This window comes from Choloepus didactylus, chromosome 14 (genome assembly GCF_015220235.1).
Source record: "Choloepus didactylus isolate mChoDid1 chromosome 14, mChoDid1.pri, whole genome shotgun sequence".
NCBI classification, from domain to species: Eukaryota; Metazoa; Chordata; class Mammalia; order Pilosa; family Megalonychidae; genus Choloepus; species Choloepus didactylus.
In genome coordinates this window covers 29,783,422-29,797,330 of record NC_051320.1, presented here as the reverse complement: position 1 = coordinate 29,797,330, position 13,909 = coordinate 29,783,422, and the positions used below count along the sequence as shown (strand labels likewise).

The 13,909-nt window shown below is 36.0% G+C and overlaps 1 protein-coding gene across 14 annotated transcripts in view; it reads left to right on the top strand.

Annotated features, from left to right (window-relative positions):
- STAU2 (staufen double-stranded RNA binding protein 2) overlaps positions 1-13,909 on the top strand; it is a 368,399-nt gene that overhangs the window by 242,742 nt on the left and 111,748 nt on the right. The window contains exon 13 of one of the 14 annotated variants that reach the window (XM_037802427.1): positions 4,157-4,180. The exons of the other annotated variants lie outside the window; for them this stretch is intronic. Within the exon in view, the coding sequence (XP_037658355.1) occupies positions 4,157-4,165 (9 nt within the window). The 3' untranslated portion in view covers positions 4,166-4,180. Of the gene's footprint in view, positions 1-4,156; positions 4,181-13,909 lie in introns of those variants that run through there. 14 annotated transcript variants of the gene reach the window in all.

The window sequence follows — 13,909 nt, the reverse complement described above, 5'->3', positions numbered from 1 at the left end:
ATAGGGATGCTTTTATTTTATAATACTGTAAAATGAACAAAATTTTCATATGAGTAAATTTCTTATTTAAGATAAATTAGTTAACATGTCAAGAGCAAACATTATACATCTGATGACCTTGATGTGTTGATGAACTGCCATTCCATTGATCGATGGCTTGTTTATAATTTTCTTAATATATGGTGTTTTTCTTAGGCTTTGGTATCAGGATTATGCTGGCCTATTTAAAACAGATGAGAAATATTCCCTCATCCTCTATTTTCTGAAAACATTAATATGTAAGAGTGGCTATTTCTTCCTTAACTATTTAACAGAATTTCCCAGTAAAACCATCTGGGCCTGGAGTTTTCTTTGTGGGAAAATTTTTGATAATGAATTCAATTTCTTTGATGGATCTATGGCCATTCGGATTTTCTATTTCCTCTTCTTTGTCAGTTTTGGTAATTTGTATATATATTACGGAATTTTTCCATTCCGTCTTAGATGTCAAATATATATAAAGTGGTTCATAATACTCCCTTTGTCCTTTTAATAATGTCATGAGATCTGTAATAATTTCCCCTCTTTCATTCCAGATTTTACTGTCTTTCTTTTTCATCATTGTTGCTGGGGACTTACCAATATTGTTTATCTTTTCAAAGAATCAATTTTGGGGTTTATTAGTTTCTCAAGTTTTTTTCTGTTTCTATTTCAATGATTTTTTCTCCTTATTTTGTTTCTTCTATTTATTTTAGGTTTACTTTGTTTTGTTTTATTTTCTAGCTTTTCAGGTAGAATCTTAGGTTACTGATTTTAGACCTTTCTTCTTTTCTAATATAAGGATTTAAGCTATAAATGTCCCTATAAGCATTGTACTAGCTGCATCCCACAAAGTATAAGTTATATATTATTAAGTTCAAAACATTTCCTAAGTTCGTTATGGATTGTTTAGATAAGGAGTCAGCAAACTTCTTCTGTAAATATTTTACATTTTACACGTCATACAGACTCTAACTACTCAGTTCTGTCATTGTCACATGGAGGCAGCCATGACAATATGTAAATGAACAAGTATGGCCATGTTGCAATTTGGACATTGAAATTTGAATTTCATATAATTTTATGTGCCATAAAATACTCTTTTGAGTTTTTTTCAGTCATTTAAAAATGTGAAAAACATTAGTTGCTTGTGAGCTTTACAAAAACAGGCAGTGGTGAGCCAGATTTGGCCGCTGGGCTGTAGTTTGCCAACCCCTGGTTAAGTGGTGCTGTTTATTTTCCAAATATTTGGAGTTTTTTCTAGATGTCTTATTTTTACTGATTTCTAATTTAATTCCATTATAGTCACACTATATATGTTTTCAGTCCTTTTAAATTTACTGAAGCTTGGCCTAACGTACGGTCTATCAAGTGCCATGTATTGAAAAGAATGTATATTCTGCAATTGTTAGGTTCTTTAAATGTCAATTAGATTAAGGTAGTTGGTAATGTTCAGAACTCCTAAGTCTTTATTTTTTTGTCCAGTTCTATGAAGTGTTGGTAGAGTGGGATTAAAATATTTAGCCATGATTGTGGAATTGTCTATTTCTCCATTTAATTCTATTAGTTTTGCCTCATGTATTTTCAAGTGCTGTTATTAGGGTACACACACCTTTATGAGTATTATGTCTTCATTATGTATTGACTGACTCTTTTATCATTACAAAATATCTCTTTTCTGTGGTAATACCCTTCATCTTTTCTTCAGTTTTTTTTTTTTTTTTGATTAGAGCAGTTGTAGGTTTAAAGAAAAATGCAAAAATATAGAGTTCCCATATGACTCCCCCATCACTCCCGTTTACCCTATTATTAACATTTTGCATTCATGGGGTAACTTTGTTACAATTCATGAAACAATATTATTATAATTGTGTATTAACTGTACTACATAGTTTACATTAGGATTCACTCTTTGTGTTGTACAGTTCTATCATTGTTGTTTTCTAAATTTTTATTCTGATAACATATACAACCTAAAATTTCCCCCTTTAACCACATTGAGATATTTAATTCAGTGGTGTTAATTACTTTCACAATGGTGTTCTACCATCACCACCATCCATTACCAAAACTTTCCCATCACCCTAAATAGGAACTCTGTACCATGTAAGAATTAACTCCCCTTTTCCCATCCCCACCCAGCCCCTGGTAACCTGTATTCTAGTTTCTGTCTATGAATTTGCATATTCCAATTATTTCATATCATTGAGATCATACAATATGGCTCCTGTTTCTCTGGCTATTTTCACTCAACATGATGTCTTCAGGGTTCATCCATGTTGAAGCATGCATAAGAACTTCATTTTTACTGCTGAATAGTATTCCATTTTATATACATATCACATTTTGTTTATCCATTCATCTGTTGATGGACACCTGGGTTGCTCCTACCTTTTGGAAATTGTAAATAATGCCATTATGAACATCATTGTGCAAATATCTGTTCAAGTCCCTGCTTTCAATTCTTTTGAATATACTTTATCTTAAAGACTGTGTTACCTGATATCAATATAACCAGTCCAGTCTTCTTATTTTTACTGTTTACATGATATATCTTTTCCACCCTATGTGTGTCTTTATATTTAAAGTGCACCTTTTGTAGACAACACATAGTTGAGTATTGCTCTTTTTTCCAATCTAATAATCCCTGCCTTTCAAGAGGAGTGTTTTATATATTTACATGTAGTGTAATTATTTGATATGGTTGGATTTAGGACTGTTTTACTATTCTGTTTTCTCTGTTTGTTTCTTTGTTTTCTTTCTTCCTTCTTTTAGGTTAATTGAATATTTTATCTATTGGCTTTTTTTAGAAATTCTTCTTTGTATTATTTTCTTTATGGTTGATGTGGATATTATGATCTTTAGTTTCTTATAATCTACATGGATATTTTATCACTCTGTATGAACTTTAATAATTGTGCAACCATATAGGTCCATTGCCCCCACCTTGATACTTTATGTGGTAATTGTCATATGTTTTCCAGCCACATAGATTATAATTCCCACAATAGAAAGTAATATTTTTTGCTTGAAACAGTCATATGTATTTTAAAGGCATTGAAATGAAAACAGTATTTTTATATATATGCCCACATGTTTACCATTTCTGGTGCTCTTCTTTTTGAAGTTCTGAGTTTTCATCTGATACTATAGTCAGCCAAAAGAACTTCCCTTATCATTTCTTGTACATCTGGTCTACTGGCAATGAATTCTCTTGGTTTTTACTTATTTAAAATGTCTCTATTTCACCTTCATTTGTGAAAGATATTTTCATTTGATGTAGAGTTCTGGGATGACAGTCTTTGTTTAATATTTTAAAGATGTCATTTCACTGTTTCTGGCTTTCATTGCTTCTATTGGTAAGTCGGTTAACTTTCAGACTGTTATCTCTATCTTATGTGTTGTTTATTCTGGCTGCTTTCAAAATGATCTCTTTATGGATTTCAGCAGGTTGACTAAGTGTAGTTTTCTTTGTATTTATCTTTATTGCTGTTACTGAGCTTCTTGAATCTGTATATGTATTGCTTTCATCAAGTTTGGGAAATTCTTGGCCAATATTTCTTCAAATAATTTTTGTATCCCCTCTTTTAATCTCCTCCTTCTGGGACTCCATTTATGTGCACATTAGACCTTTTGATACTGTCCTACAGGTTACTGAGGCTTTATTCAATTTTTTTCAAACTCTTCTCTCCTTTTTAGATTGTATAATTTCTATTGCTCTATAAATTCACTTCTTTTTTGCTCTATCCCTCAACATCTAGTGAATTATTTTATTTTGGATATTGTATTTTTCAGTTCTAGAATTTCCATGTGGTTCTTTCTTAAAAGGTTTTTATTTCTCTGCTGAGATTTCCTATCCATTCATTCATTACAGTCATATTTTCCTTTACATGCTTGAGTGTAATTGTAATAGGTACTTTAATTACCTTCTCTGCCAGTTTCAACATATGAGATACGCTTGGTTTGTTCTCTATTGATTGCCTTTTTCCTTGAGGATTAGTCACCTTTTCCTGTTTACTCTAGGTCTATGACTCTAGTGACTCTGGATTTTATTACTTTGCTCTGAAGAGTTTTGAGTGTTTTGTCTGAGGTAGTTTACCTGGATACACTCAAGCTCCAAACTTTGTCTCTTCTACAGGAAGCATAGTGTTAGGTGTCCTTCTGAGAGTCTGCCCCATGCATGCACAGTTCAGGGGTCAGCCAGAGATATGAGCAAAATTTGTATGCAAAATTTGGGACTCACCTTCAGACTCTTCAATCCGGTAAGAATGCAAGTTTTCTATCTGATTTTTAACTATCTCATGTTATGCCAACTTGGGCTTGTCCTAAGGCAAATATAATAATACTGTTAAAAAAAAGAAAAGAAAAGAAAAGAAAAGAAACTCATGCAACCCAGGCTAAAAGGGGTGTATTGGTGCATGGGGTGTATGAGTAGTAAGCAAGAGCCAGATACTAAAAGGATTTATTTATTTATTTATTTATTTTTCTTTTTTTTTAATCTTCATTTTATTGAGATATATTCACATACCATGCAGTCATACAAAACAAATCATACATTCGATTGTTCACAGTACCATTACATAGTTGTACATTCATCACCTAAATCAATCCCTGACACCTTCATTAGCACACAAACAAAAATAACAAGAATAATAATTAAAGTGAAAAAGAGCAATTGAAGTAAAAAAGAACACTGGGTACCTTTGTCTGTTTGTTTCCTTCCCCTATTTTTCTACTCATCCATCCATAAACTAGACAAAGTGAAGTGTGGTCCTTATGGCTTTCCCAATCCCATTGTCACCCCTCATAAGCTACATTTTTATACAACTGTCTTCGAGATTCATGAGTTCTGGGTTGTAGTTTGATAGTTTCAGGTATCCACCACCAGCTACCCCAATTCTTTAGAACCTAAAAAGGGTTGTCTGAAGTGTGCGTAAGAGTGCCCACCAGAGTGACCTCTCGGCTCCTTTTGGAATCTCTCTGCCACTGAAGCTTATTTCATTTCCTTCCACATCCCCCTTTTGGTCAAGAAGATGTTCTCCGTCCCACGATGCCAGGTCTACATTCCTCCCTGGGAGTCATATTCCACGTTGCCAGGGAGATTCACTCCCCTGGGTGTCTGATCCCACGTAGGGGGGAGGGCAGTGATTTCACCTTTCAAGTTGGCTTAGCTAGAGAGAGAGGGCCACATCTGAGCAACAAAGAGGCATTCGGGAGGAGGCTCTTAGGCACAATTATAGGTAGGCCTAGCCTCTAAAAAGGATTTATTTATATGCCATGCTAGGGCTATTGGATTATATCCTGAAGGTAATGGGAAATAAGGGAAAGATTTGAAGTGGAACTGATAGGATTAATTCTACTTTTTAGTAAGAATGCTCGAATGGTTACAAAAGGATATGTTAAAATTGCTAATACTGAAGCAGGGATATCAATTAGAAGACTTAGCACAGTAATCTTGGCTGGAAAGAAAAACCTGGACTAAGGTAATAGCTATGGAGATTTAGAAATGGAGAATAAGTCTGGAAAATTCTAGTAGATAGAAGTAACAGGTCTTGGAAAGTGGTTTGATGTTGGGAGTGAGAGAGAGAGGGAAGACTATGAAGTTTCCAGCTCGGCTGATAGGTAAATAGTAGTCACTTTCCCTAAGGTAGGAGATACAGAAGCCTGAGCAAGTTTGGTGCAAAAATAATTATGAGTTCATTATTGAATATGTTGAGATTGAGATGCCTATAAAAGTCAATTTGGTGATTTCTAATAGGTAATTGGAACATATGGGCCTGGAGATGGGAGAAGAGATTCTGTGCTATATGTAGAGCTTTGGAAGTTATCATAATAGGGATGACTGGAAATTTTTACTCAGAGAATTTGGAGTGATAAATTAATAGATGTAGGTAAACAGAGCCTCAGAAAACCCACCATTTGAGCAAAGGAATCTGAGAAAAATGAAGTAGATTGAGTACCAAGAGAGACTGCCATCCCAGAAGCCAGGAGAAGTGAAAGTTGAAGAAGAATGATGAGTCTGCATTTTCAAATGCTGCAGAAAAGAACCTGAAAGAGTTGACATTTAGGAGGTTACTGCCCCATTAGAGTTGTTTTGGTGGAAACTGATTGTAATGTAGTGAATGGTAAGGGAGAAAGAAGAGATAGTAATAATAGTACTAAACAATAATCTGGCATGGTAGTGTTTGCCTCCAATTTGGATGTGCAGCTTAAGCAGCAATTTATTTCTTCTTAGCTTTTGCAAATCAAGTAGTATTTATTGCTATTACTTGATTCAAGTTTCTTGGTCTCTTTTACAATGTGTACATCTATATTATATATTTTTCCTCTAAGACTTTGATGTAAAGAGAAACCTTTCACTCCCCTTTTTCATGATGTTTTGGATATTGTAAATTTCAAGAGCTTTCCCCTTCATTCCTTTCTGGACATGAAATTCTGCATTAACAGTTCTTTTCTTTCAGTACTTGAAAAGTGTTGTGCTAATTCTTTCTGGCCTCCATGATTTCTGATGAAAAATCTGCTGTCATTCTCATTCTTTTTCCTCTACAGATCTCTCAATGCTATGAAGATTTTGTCTTTAGTTTTTAGAGGTTTGATTGTGATGCATCTTGGTGTGGATTTCCTTAGGTTTATCCTGTTTGGGGTTTGCTCAGGTTCTTGAGTCTGTAAATTTCTATATTTTGCCAGATTTGGTAAACTTTCAGCCATTATTTTTTCAATTTTGTTTTCAGCCCCATGTACTCTCTCCTCTCCTTCTGGACTCTGATGGCACCAATGTTAGATCTTTTGTTATGATCCCACAGGGCCTTGAGGCTCTGTTTATTTTATCTATTTTGGGGCACCGTATTTGTTAGGTACCTGCTTAGCCTCTGTTGATACCATGGTGGAGGGGAGGGATTTGCTATCACTGAGAAGTGGTGAATGTCTTGACTCTCCACTATGCTTCTCCTGACACTACGCCGTGGAGGAGGGCTTGGGATGCCTTGTTATTACCAGATGGGGTGGAAGTCCAGGCTTCCCAGGTGACCTTTTCTTTAGTGTCCCCTGACATTGTGGGTGTAGTAGATCTTGTTATATAGCCCAGCAGAGATGACATTCCCGACTCCCTACTTAGCCTTCTCTGTCAACACCCCAGTGGGGGAGTTTGGCAAGGCTCCCCAAGCAGCCATTTTTCCATAGTGTTTGGTTGGAGTTGGGCAATTATTGCCTAAATGTTTCCTACTTGTCAGGTTGTCCCTTTCCTGGTCCTTTGGATAGAAAGGGCAGGCTTTGCCTGGTACTTTTTTTTCCTGCCTCCATTGGCTTTTCCAGGTTGCTGGCTTCTCTAGCACCCAAAGTGTTAGAGAAAGAAAGATCTCTGCTTCCTTGTTTCTACTTTTCAGAGTCTTATTATCTTTATTTTAAAATAATATCCAGGGATTTAGTTGCACTTAGCAAGAAGAATAGGGAAAATATGTGTATTCCATCTTCTCTGAAAGTGGAAGTCATAAATATCTTTTAAAATGGATATAACTATACATTAAATACAAATATATATGGTATATTTCTAAGGTTTGTAATTCTTGGGTGGAAAGCACCATATTCCAATATTTTTCTAAAACATTACTTAATTGCCATTATTGATTAACCTATTATATAATGAAAAATTTGTAAGGTTTTGTCTTTCATGCCCATTTTTGAAGTGATATTCAATAAAATATAATGTACGAAAATAATTGGAATTAGTCCTATTGATGGAAGAATTTGTATTACTTTAACTTTGGTAGTGTCCTGACGGCCTACATAACTGAAATTTCCCTTTTCTCTTGGAAAACATTTTCCTTTGTTAAAAGTTTTTTTTTTTTTTTTTTTTTTTTTGTAATAATGTGACTTGTTTTACATTTGTAAATGGATGTATATGAGTATATCAAAACATGAGTACATACTGCAAAATAGGAAGTTCCTTTCCTGGTAGATAAGAAATTGAGTGTTAAAAATCACTTAGTGCTTTCTTTTGGTGGAAACATAAAACTAGAATAGCTATGTGTGTGTGCATATAATTTACTTGTGTCCTAATGAGCTACCTCCTTAGACCTTTACTGTCATAGTCAGTGGAAACTGGAAAGCAAGGAAGTGCTGAGCAAACATAAAAAAAGTGTATTGGTCAGTGTTCTCTAGGGAAACAGAACCAACAGGAAATATATATATGTATGTATATATTTAAATATTATGAGATTTTTTTATAGGAATTGGCTCACTTGAATGTGGGGATGGGCAAGTTCAAATTCGGTAGGGCAGTCTGCAAGCTAGGAACTTCAATGAAGGTTTTTGATAAATTGCCCAGGAGAAGCTGGCTGGCTGAAGTAGAGATGGAAATTCTCCTTTCTGACTGCTGAAATCATACTTTTCCTTTTAAAGACTTCAAACTGATTGGATGAGACTTCTCTCATTGTCGAAGGCAGTCTCCCCAGGTGACTGTACATGTTATCAGCCATAACTGCAGTCAACTTACTGATGATTTAAATCCATGAAATACCCTTACAGTTACAATCAGGCTAGTGCTTGCTTGACCAAACTACTGGATACCATAGGTGACACATGAACGTAACCATCCCAGTAAGAACACAATATCCCCCTTAATAATGCTTACAACACATCTGTTGTTGAATTTGTTAGACAATTTTTATCTGTGGCTTATACTAGAAATAAATCTTTATACATTACTGCCAGATTCTGTATAACAAATATAGGAATGTGATTTTCAAAGCTTATCCCAAGCATATACTATCTAAAAGAGAGAAAAGATAATTACAAGTTGATTGTCAGTCAATGTAATGTGTTTTCATTCATTCACTTATCCCTTTAGAAGCATTAATGTGACAAGCATATTGAATTCAGAGTGAACCGGATTACTCATATATCTAGAACACTGGTACATGACTAAGCATGTTAAATACATGCTTATGTTTTAGTTACAAAGGAGTCGATTTTAGGTACGAAAGGGATTGAGGGGAATCTTTAGTGAAAGTCAGTAACAGACATTATCCAAATGTAATCTTATTCTTAGCAATTATACATCTTGTCATCTTTTATTTTATTACATTATCATGGGGTGTTTTATAGCAATAAGAAAAAGTTGAATGATAACCACAAACCAGACACCATTCTAAGTGCTTTTTTGGATAAACTCTTTTTACTTGTTATTTATAAATTAAATCATTAAAAATTAAATCAGCTATAAATAGAACTGACCCGATGTAGATGTGTGCTGTTGACCACAATTGACCCAAATAAGTACAAATGATTTACATGTCATCAAGTGATCTAAAAAAAATAACTGAGAAATGTTTAATAGACAGCTTAATCTACATATATTTAGGAAACAAAACTGTTACTTACCTTGCCAGGAACATGCTATTGTGTTAATAAAGATTGAAGTCTTTTGTACAGCTGGTGGGCAGAATGCAGGAATCAAGCCTCTTTTGAATATCCTGAGATTTAGTGATAAACAGTCTTTAGCTCCTTGCTGCCTTGACTCTTCTGAGCTGGGGCACTTCTCGGAGGAGCTGCTGTGGAGCCACTGCCTACTGCTGGGAAGTCGACTCTGCCGTTAATGGTCCTGAGGTGCAGAGTGAGGTGACACGCGATCGTTACCTATCACTTATGCATGTTTAGGCCTTTTCTTTCCTCAAGATCTAACAAGTACCTTTCTTTAAATCTGGGTCTTTTTCACATCCTCCTCATTTTTGTCCCACAGAGGGTAACCATTAAAAATATCTGACAGACAAGCAGTCAACCAGTTCCCTGCTGAGATTAGTAAAATATTTAGTAGTCCTGCAACATCCAGAAACTCCAACCCTGTGGGAAACAATTTGATTCAACTTTTTTGGGGGGAGGTAGGGGGAAGGGAATTTAAATTTTCATTTGGATGGCCCCTCATATTTTCAAATGGGCATCAAAAAGTTCACATACTTAACTGTTGAAGTAATTTCTAAGGTTAATAATATTTTTCTTTATTTCTTAAATTATATGACTAGTTGAAGTGTTTGGAGCCCTTTCCTTCAAGAAAAAGAAATCAGGCAAGATTAGTGTCAGAATGTGCAAGTATTATATATTACCCGGGTTTATGTGTTTACAAATCAAACTAGTAAACTAGTAAACTTATTTTAAAGTAAAAATTATTATAGATTTGCAAATGCCAAAGGAGGCCACATTGTTTAATTTTTACATATTAAAATTTCTTACCCACCTTTTAGTCTTACAATACTTGTAAATCTATGAGATAAACAAAACATCAATTTATAATAGTTATTGCATAACTATTGTATACTAGTATACAATATATTTGTATAACAATACAATAGTTCTGTTGTAGCAGAACACGTGCTACAACATTATAAAAATCAAGGATGGCTGCCTATATTGTAGAGTACCAAAGGTAACAAAATGATATGGTTTAGAAACAGTAAATCTTAAAGTAAACATAGGAAATGACTTATGTAATCTTTAAAAAATGTTTTTTCATTTTTCTTTGCACAAAATCTAGATTCTGTGACATTAGTATATTGGAATTTTGGGGGCCACATTTGTCAAAACCCACTGCTTTGTTCTGGCAGGAAGATTTTGCTCTGTCAATCCTGAAGATTTGTGCATTTCAGAACATAATGGAATTGTATTACTCTAATTATTTCAGCCTAATGTTCTAAGATTGCTGATTCCTGCTGAGGCTTTGAATCATAGGAAGCATTTTTAGATTTAGAATGAGGATGAATTTCAAAATGTCATTGCATGTTACTATTTTTTTTAATTCACAGTTTTATGAACTCTAAAGTTTTTTTTTCCAGGAAGAAAATAAGTAACTGAAGAGAGCCATACAAACTTGTTTTATAGGTGGAAATAGTCAAGTGTTTAAAGTATGAATATTTCTGAAGGCCTTTTTCAGCACTTTTTAAAAATTTGAAATTGGATGCTTCTCAAAGAATAGTTTCATATGTTTTTTCACATCCTTTATCTGGTTTATTGGGCAGTCACAATGCCATAGGGTGATTTTATATTTCTCCACTTATTGCTTTCCTACCATACTCTGTCAAATCTTACATTCATGTTCCTTAGTGATATCTTTGGAAAATCCCATAGTTTTCTGGTTACCTTTAGTTTTTAAAAGTCTAGGCCAGTTACATGTGAAACACCAAGCTCGTTGCAAGTCAGTTGATTTGGCTCAAGGGACTTGGAGCTGAGTATGCATTGATGTCTTTTTCTCCTCCTCTCACTCCAGCACTTCTGAGTATCTGTGCTTGGTGTGGTGGGGGCTTGATCTGGTTGTCAAACTCTCCTTCACACTCCACCTCCATTTCATGGCTGACTCTTCTGGTCCTGGGAGGACTGGAGGGGACCAGGGTCACCTGTTGGTAGGGGAAGGTGCTACTTGTAGCTCAGCCTGGTTTCATCCACTGCTGGTTTCCGTGTAGAAGATGTTCATGATTTTCTTGAGGCAGTGTTCGGTTTCTCCCAGCTCCTCCTGTCCCTGAAGGGCAGCCATGTTTCCTTTACCAGTGGTCCATGCCCTGGCCCCTCTGTTGATGGAATGTCCCTTTGGTTGGTCTGAGCAGCCCCTTGACTTCTGCTGAGATTCTCTTTCATTCCCTCCAAGGGTCTGGGGTGAGTATGTCTCCATCCTCCTCCCACTCCCGCAGGTACACTATGCTGTTTACTTAGGGCTCCTTCAGCAAGTTTTTAGAAATCTTTAGGGCCCATCTCTGTTTTTTCATGTGCTTCTGACCTTCAGGGACATGCACCAAACTCAGTCAAGATTTCTTTTCAAAGAAGGCTACAGGTTCAACTCTGAGCCAGCCTGCTGCTAGGGGATGTAATGTGAGTCTTCCCCTTGTGCAGGTTCTCCCACTCTATAAGCTGTCCTCCTAGAACTACCCCCACTCACGGGAAGTACTGTATTACTCAGAGGCTGACAATCAGATGATTCCCTCCGTTTACTTCCCTCTGTGCATGCATTCTTTATGGTTAGACCAGTTCTTCCTGCTTGTGCCAGTATGAATGTATTATGTCCCCCAAATGCCATTATCTTTGATGTAATCTTGTGTGGGAAGGTGTATTAGTGTTGATTAGATTGTAATTCTTTGAGTGTTTCCATGGAGATGAGCCCCACCCAACTGTGGGTGATGACTCTGATTGGATAGTTTCCATGGAGGTGTGGCCCCGCCCATTCAGCGTGGGCCTTGATTAGTTTACTAGAGCACTATATAAGCTCAGACAGAAGGAGCGAGCTTGCTATAGCCAAGAGGGATACTTTGAAGAATGAACAGGGGCTGAGAGAGGAGCTGCAGTTTACAGAGACATTTTGGAGATGGCCTTTGAAAACAGACTTTTGCTCCAGAGAAGCTAAGAGAGGACAAATGCCCCAAGAGCCACTGAGAGTGATATTTTGGAGAGAAGCTGAAGCCAGAGAGGAACATCTTGTGGCAAAGCCATTATGAAACCAGAACTCCAGAACAGACACCAGCCATGTACCTTCTCAGCTAACAGAGGTTTTCCGGACACCATTGGCCATCTTCCAGTGAAGGTACCTGATTGCTGATGTATTACCTTGGACACTTTATGGCCTTAAGACTGTAACTGTGTAACCAAACGAACCCCTTTTTATCAAAGCCAATCCATTTCTGGTGTTTTGCATTCCAGCAGCATTAGCAAACTAGAACACTGCTCTTACAAGGGAGTTGGGGTATGGAATAAGGCCTTTCCCTAAATGTTGGCAGCTCTTTAGAGCTCCTTTTGTTGTTGGGCATGGGTGCTGGTGTCAATTCTGGGGCAACAGGAAAAATCCCAATGGGATTGAGTTCTTTTGTGAGTGATAGAATGCCCGGTGACTTAAACAAAAGATGTTTATTTTTTACTACTGGGAAGGTCCACAGGCTTGCAGTCTAGGTCTGGTGTGATGGTTCTTCCATATATGCTGAGGCATGCAGGTTCCTTCCAACTCACCACTACTATCTCGACCCTTGTCCTCGTGGTCAAAAAGATGGCAAAATCCATATTACAAGCCTCAGGTTGGTGAAACAGGTAAAGAAGAACAAAAGTCACACTCCTGAAATCTCCTTTAAATGTTTCAATGAGGCTGCCACAGAATCTGTCATTTATGTGCTGCTTAGATATATGGCCAGTCATAGCTATAAGGAAATCTGGGAGATACAGTTTTTATTTGGAGCATCCAAGTGTACAGCTAAAAATTCCTATTAAAGAATACTGAAGAATAACTAGCAGTCTCTGTCACAGTCACTGGATGCTGTGACACCTTCTTTGGAGCCATGAGCTAACTTGCACCTAGCTCCTTTACAGCTAACTTTTATATACAGGTTATATATGCACACTAACACTGAATGTCTGCAGAACATAGTATTTTATTAAGTATTTGCAGGCTTATAGTGAATTATATACAGTCAAAAGAAAAGTTAAATTTCAATAATACTATCCAACCTACTGATGGAAATGAAGTTTAAATCTGATATTTTTTTTACTGGAATTGTCTTGTGACATTTTTTTCTTTCTAATTTTCATTTCTCTAAGAGAAAGAACAGAAATGTAATAAGTTAGCTAACATACAAGCTTGCTCTCTTTGTCTCTATATGTTTAGGAGAGTGTCATGTCTTTCATACAGATTTTCAATTGATATCAAAAGGGTGGTTATATTTTATTAACTTTGAAAAGAGCATGTCTTATAATAGCACTATATCAGACACAATATTTAGCTGTACCTTAAATGATTGTGAACTGTAGCTATTATGGTGTCACATTTGTTGACTTTTGCATAAGCTTATTACATGTTTCTTTTTTTCCCCCATGATATCTAGCTGAAGCACAGTAAACAACACTTCTGCATTCTTGAACTCATTTACACTAA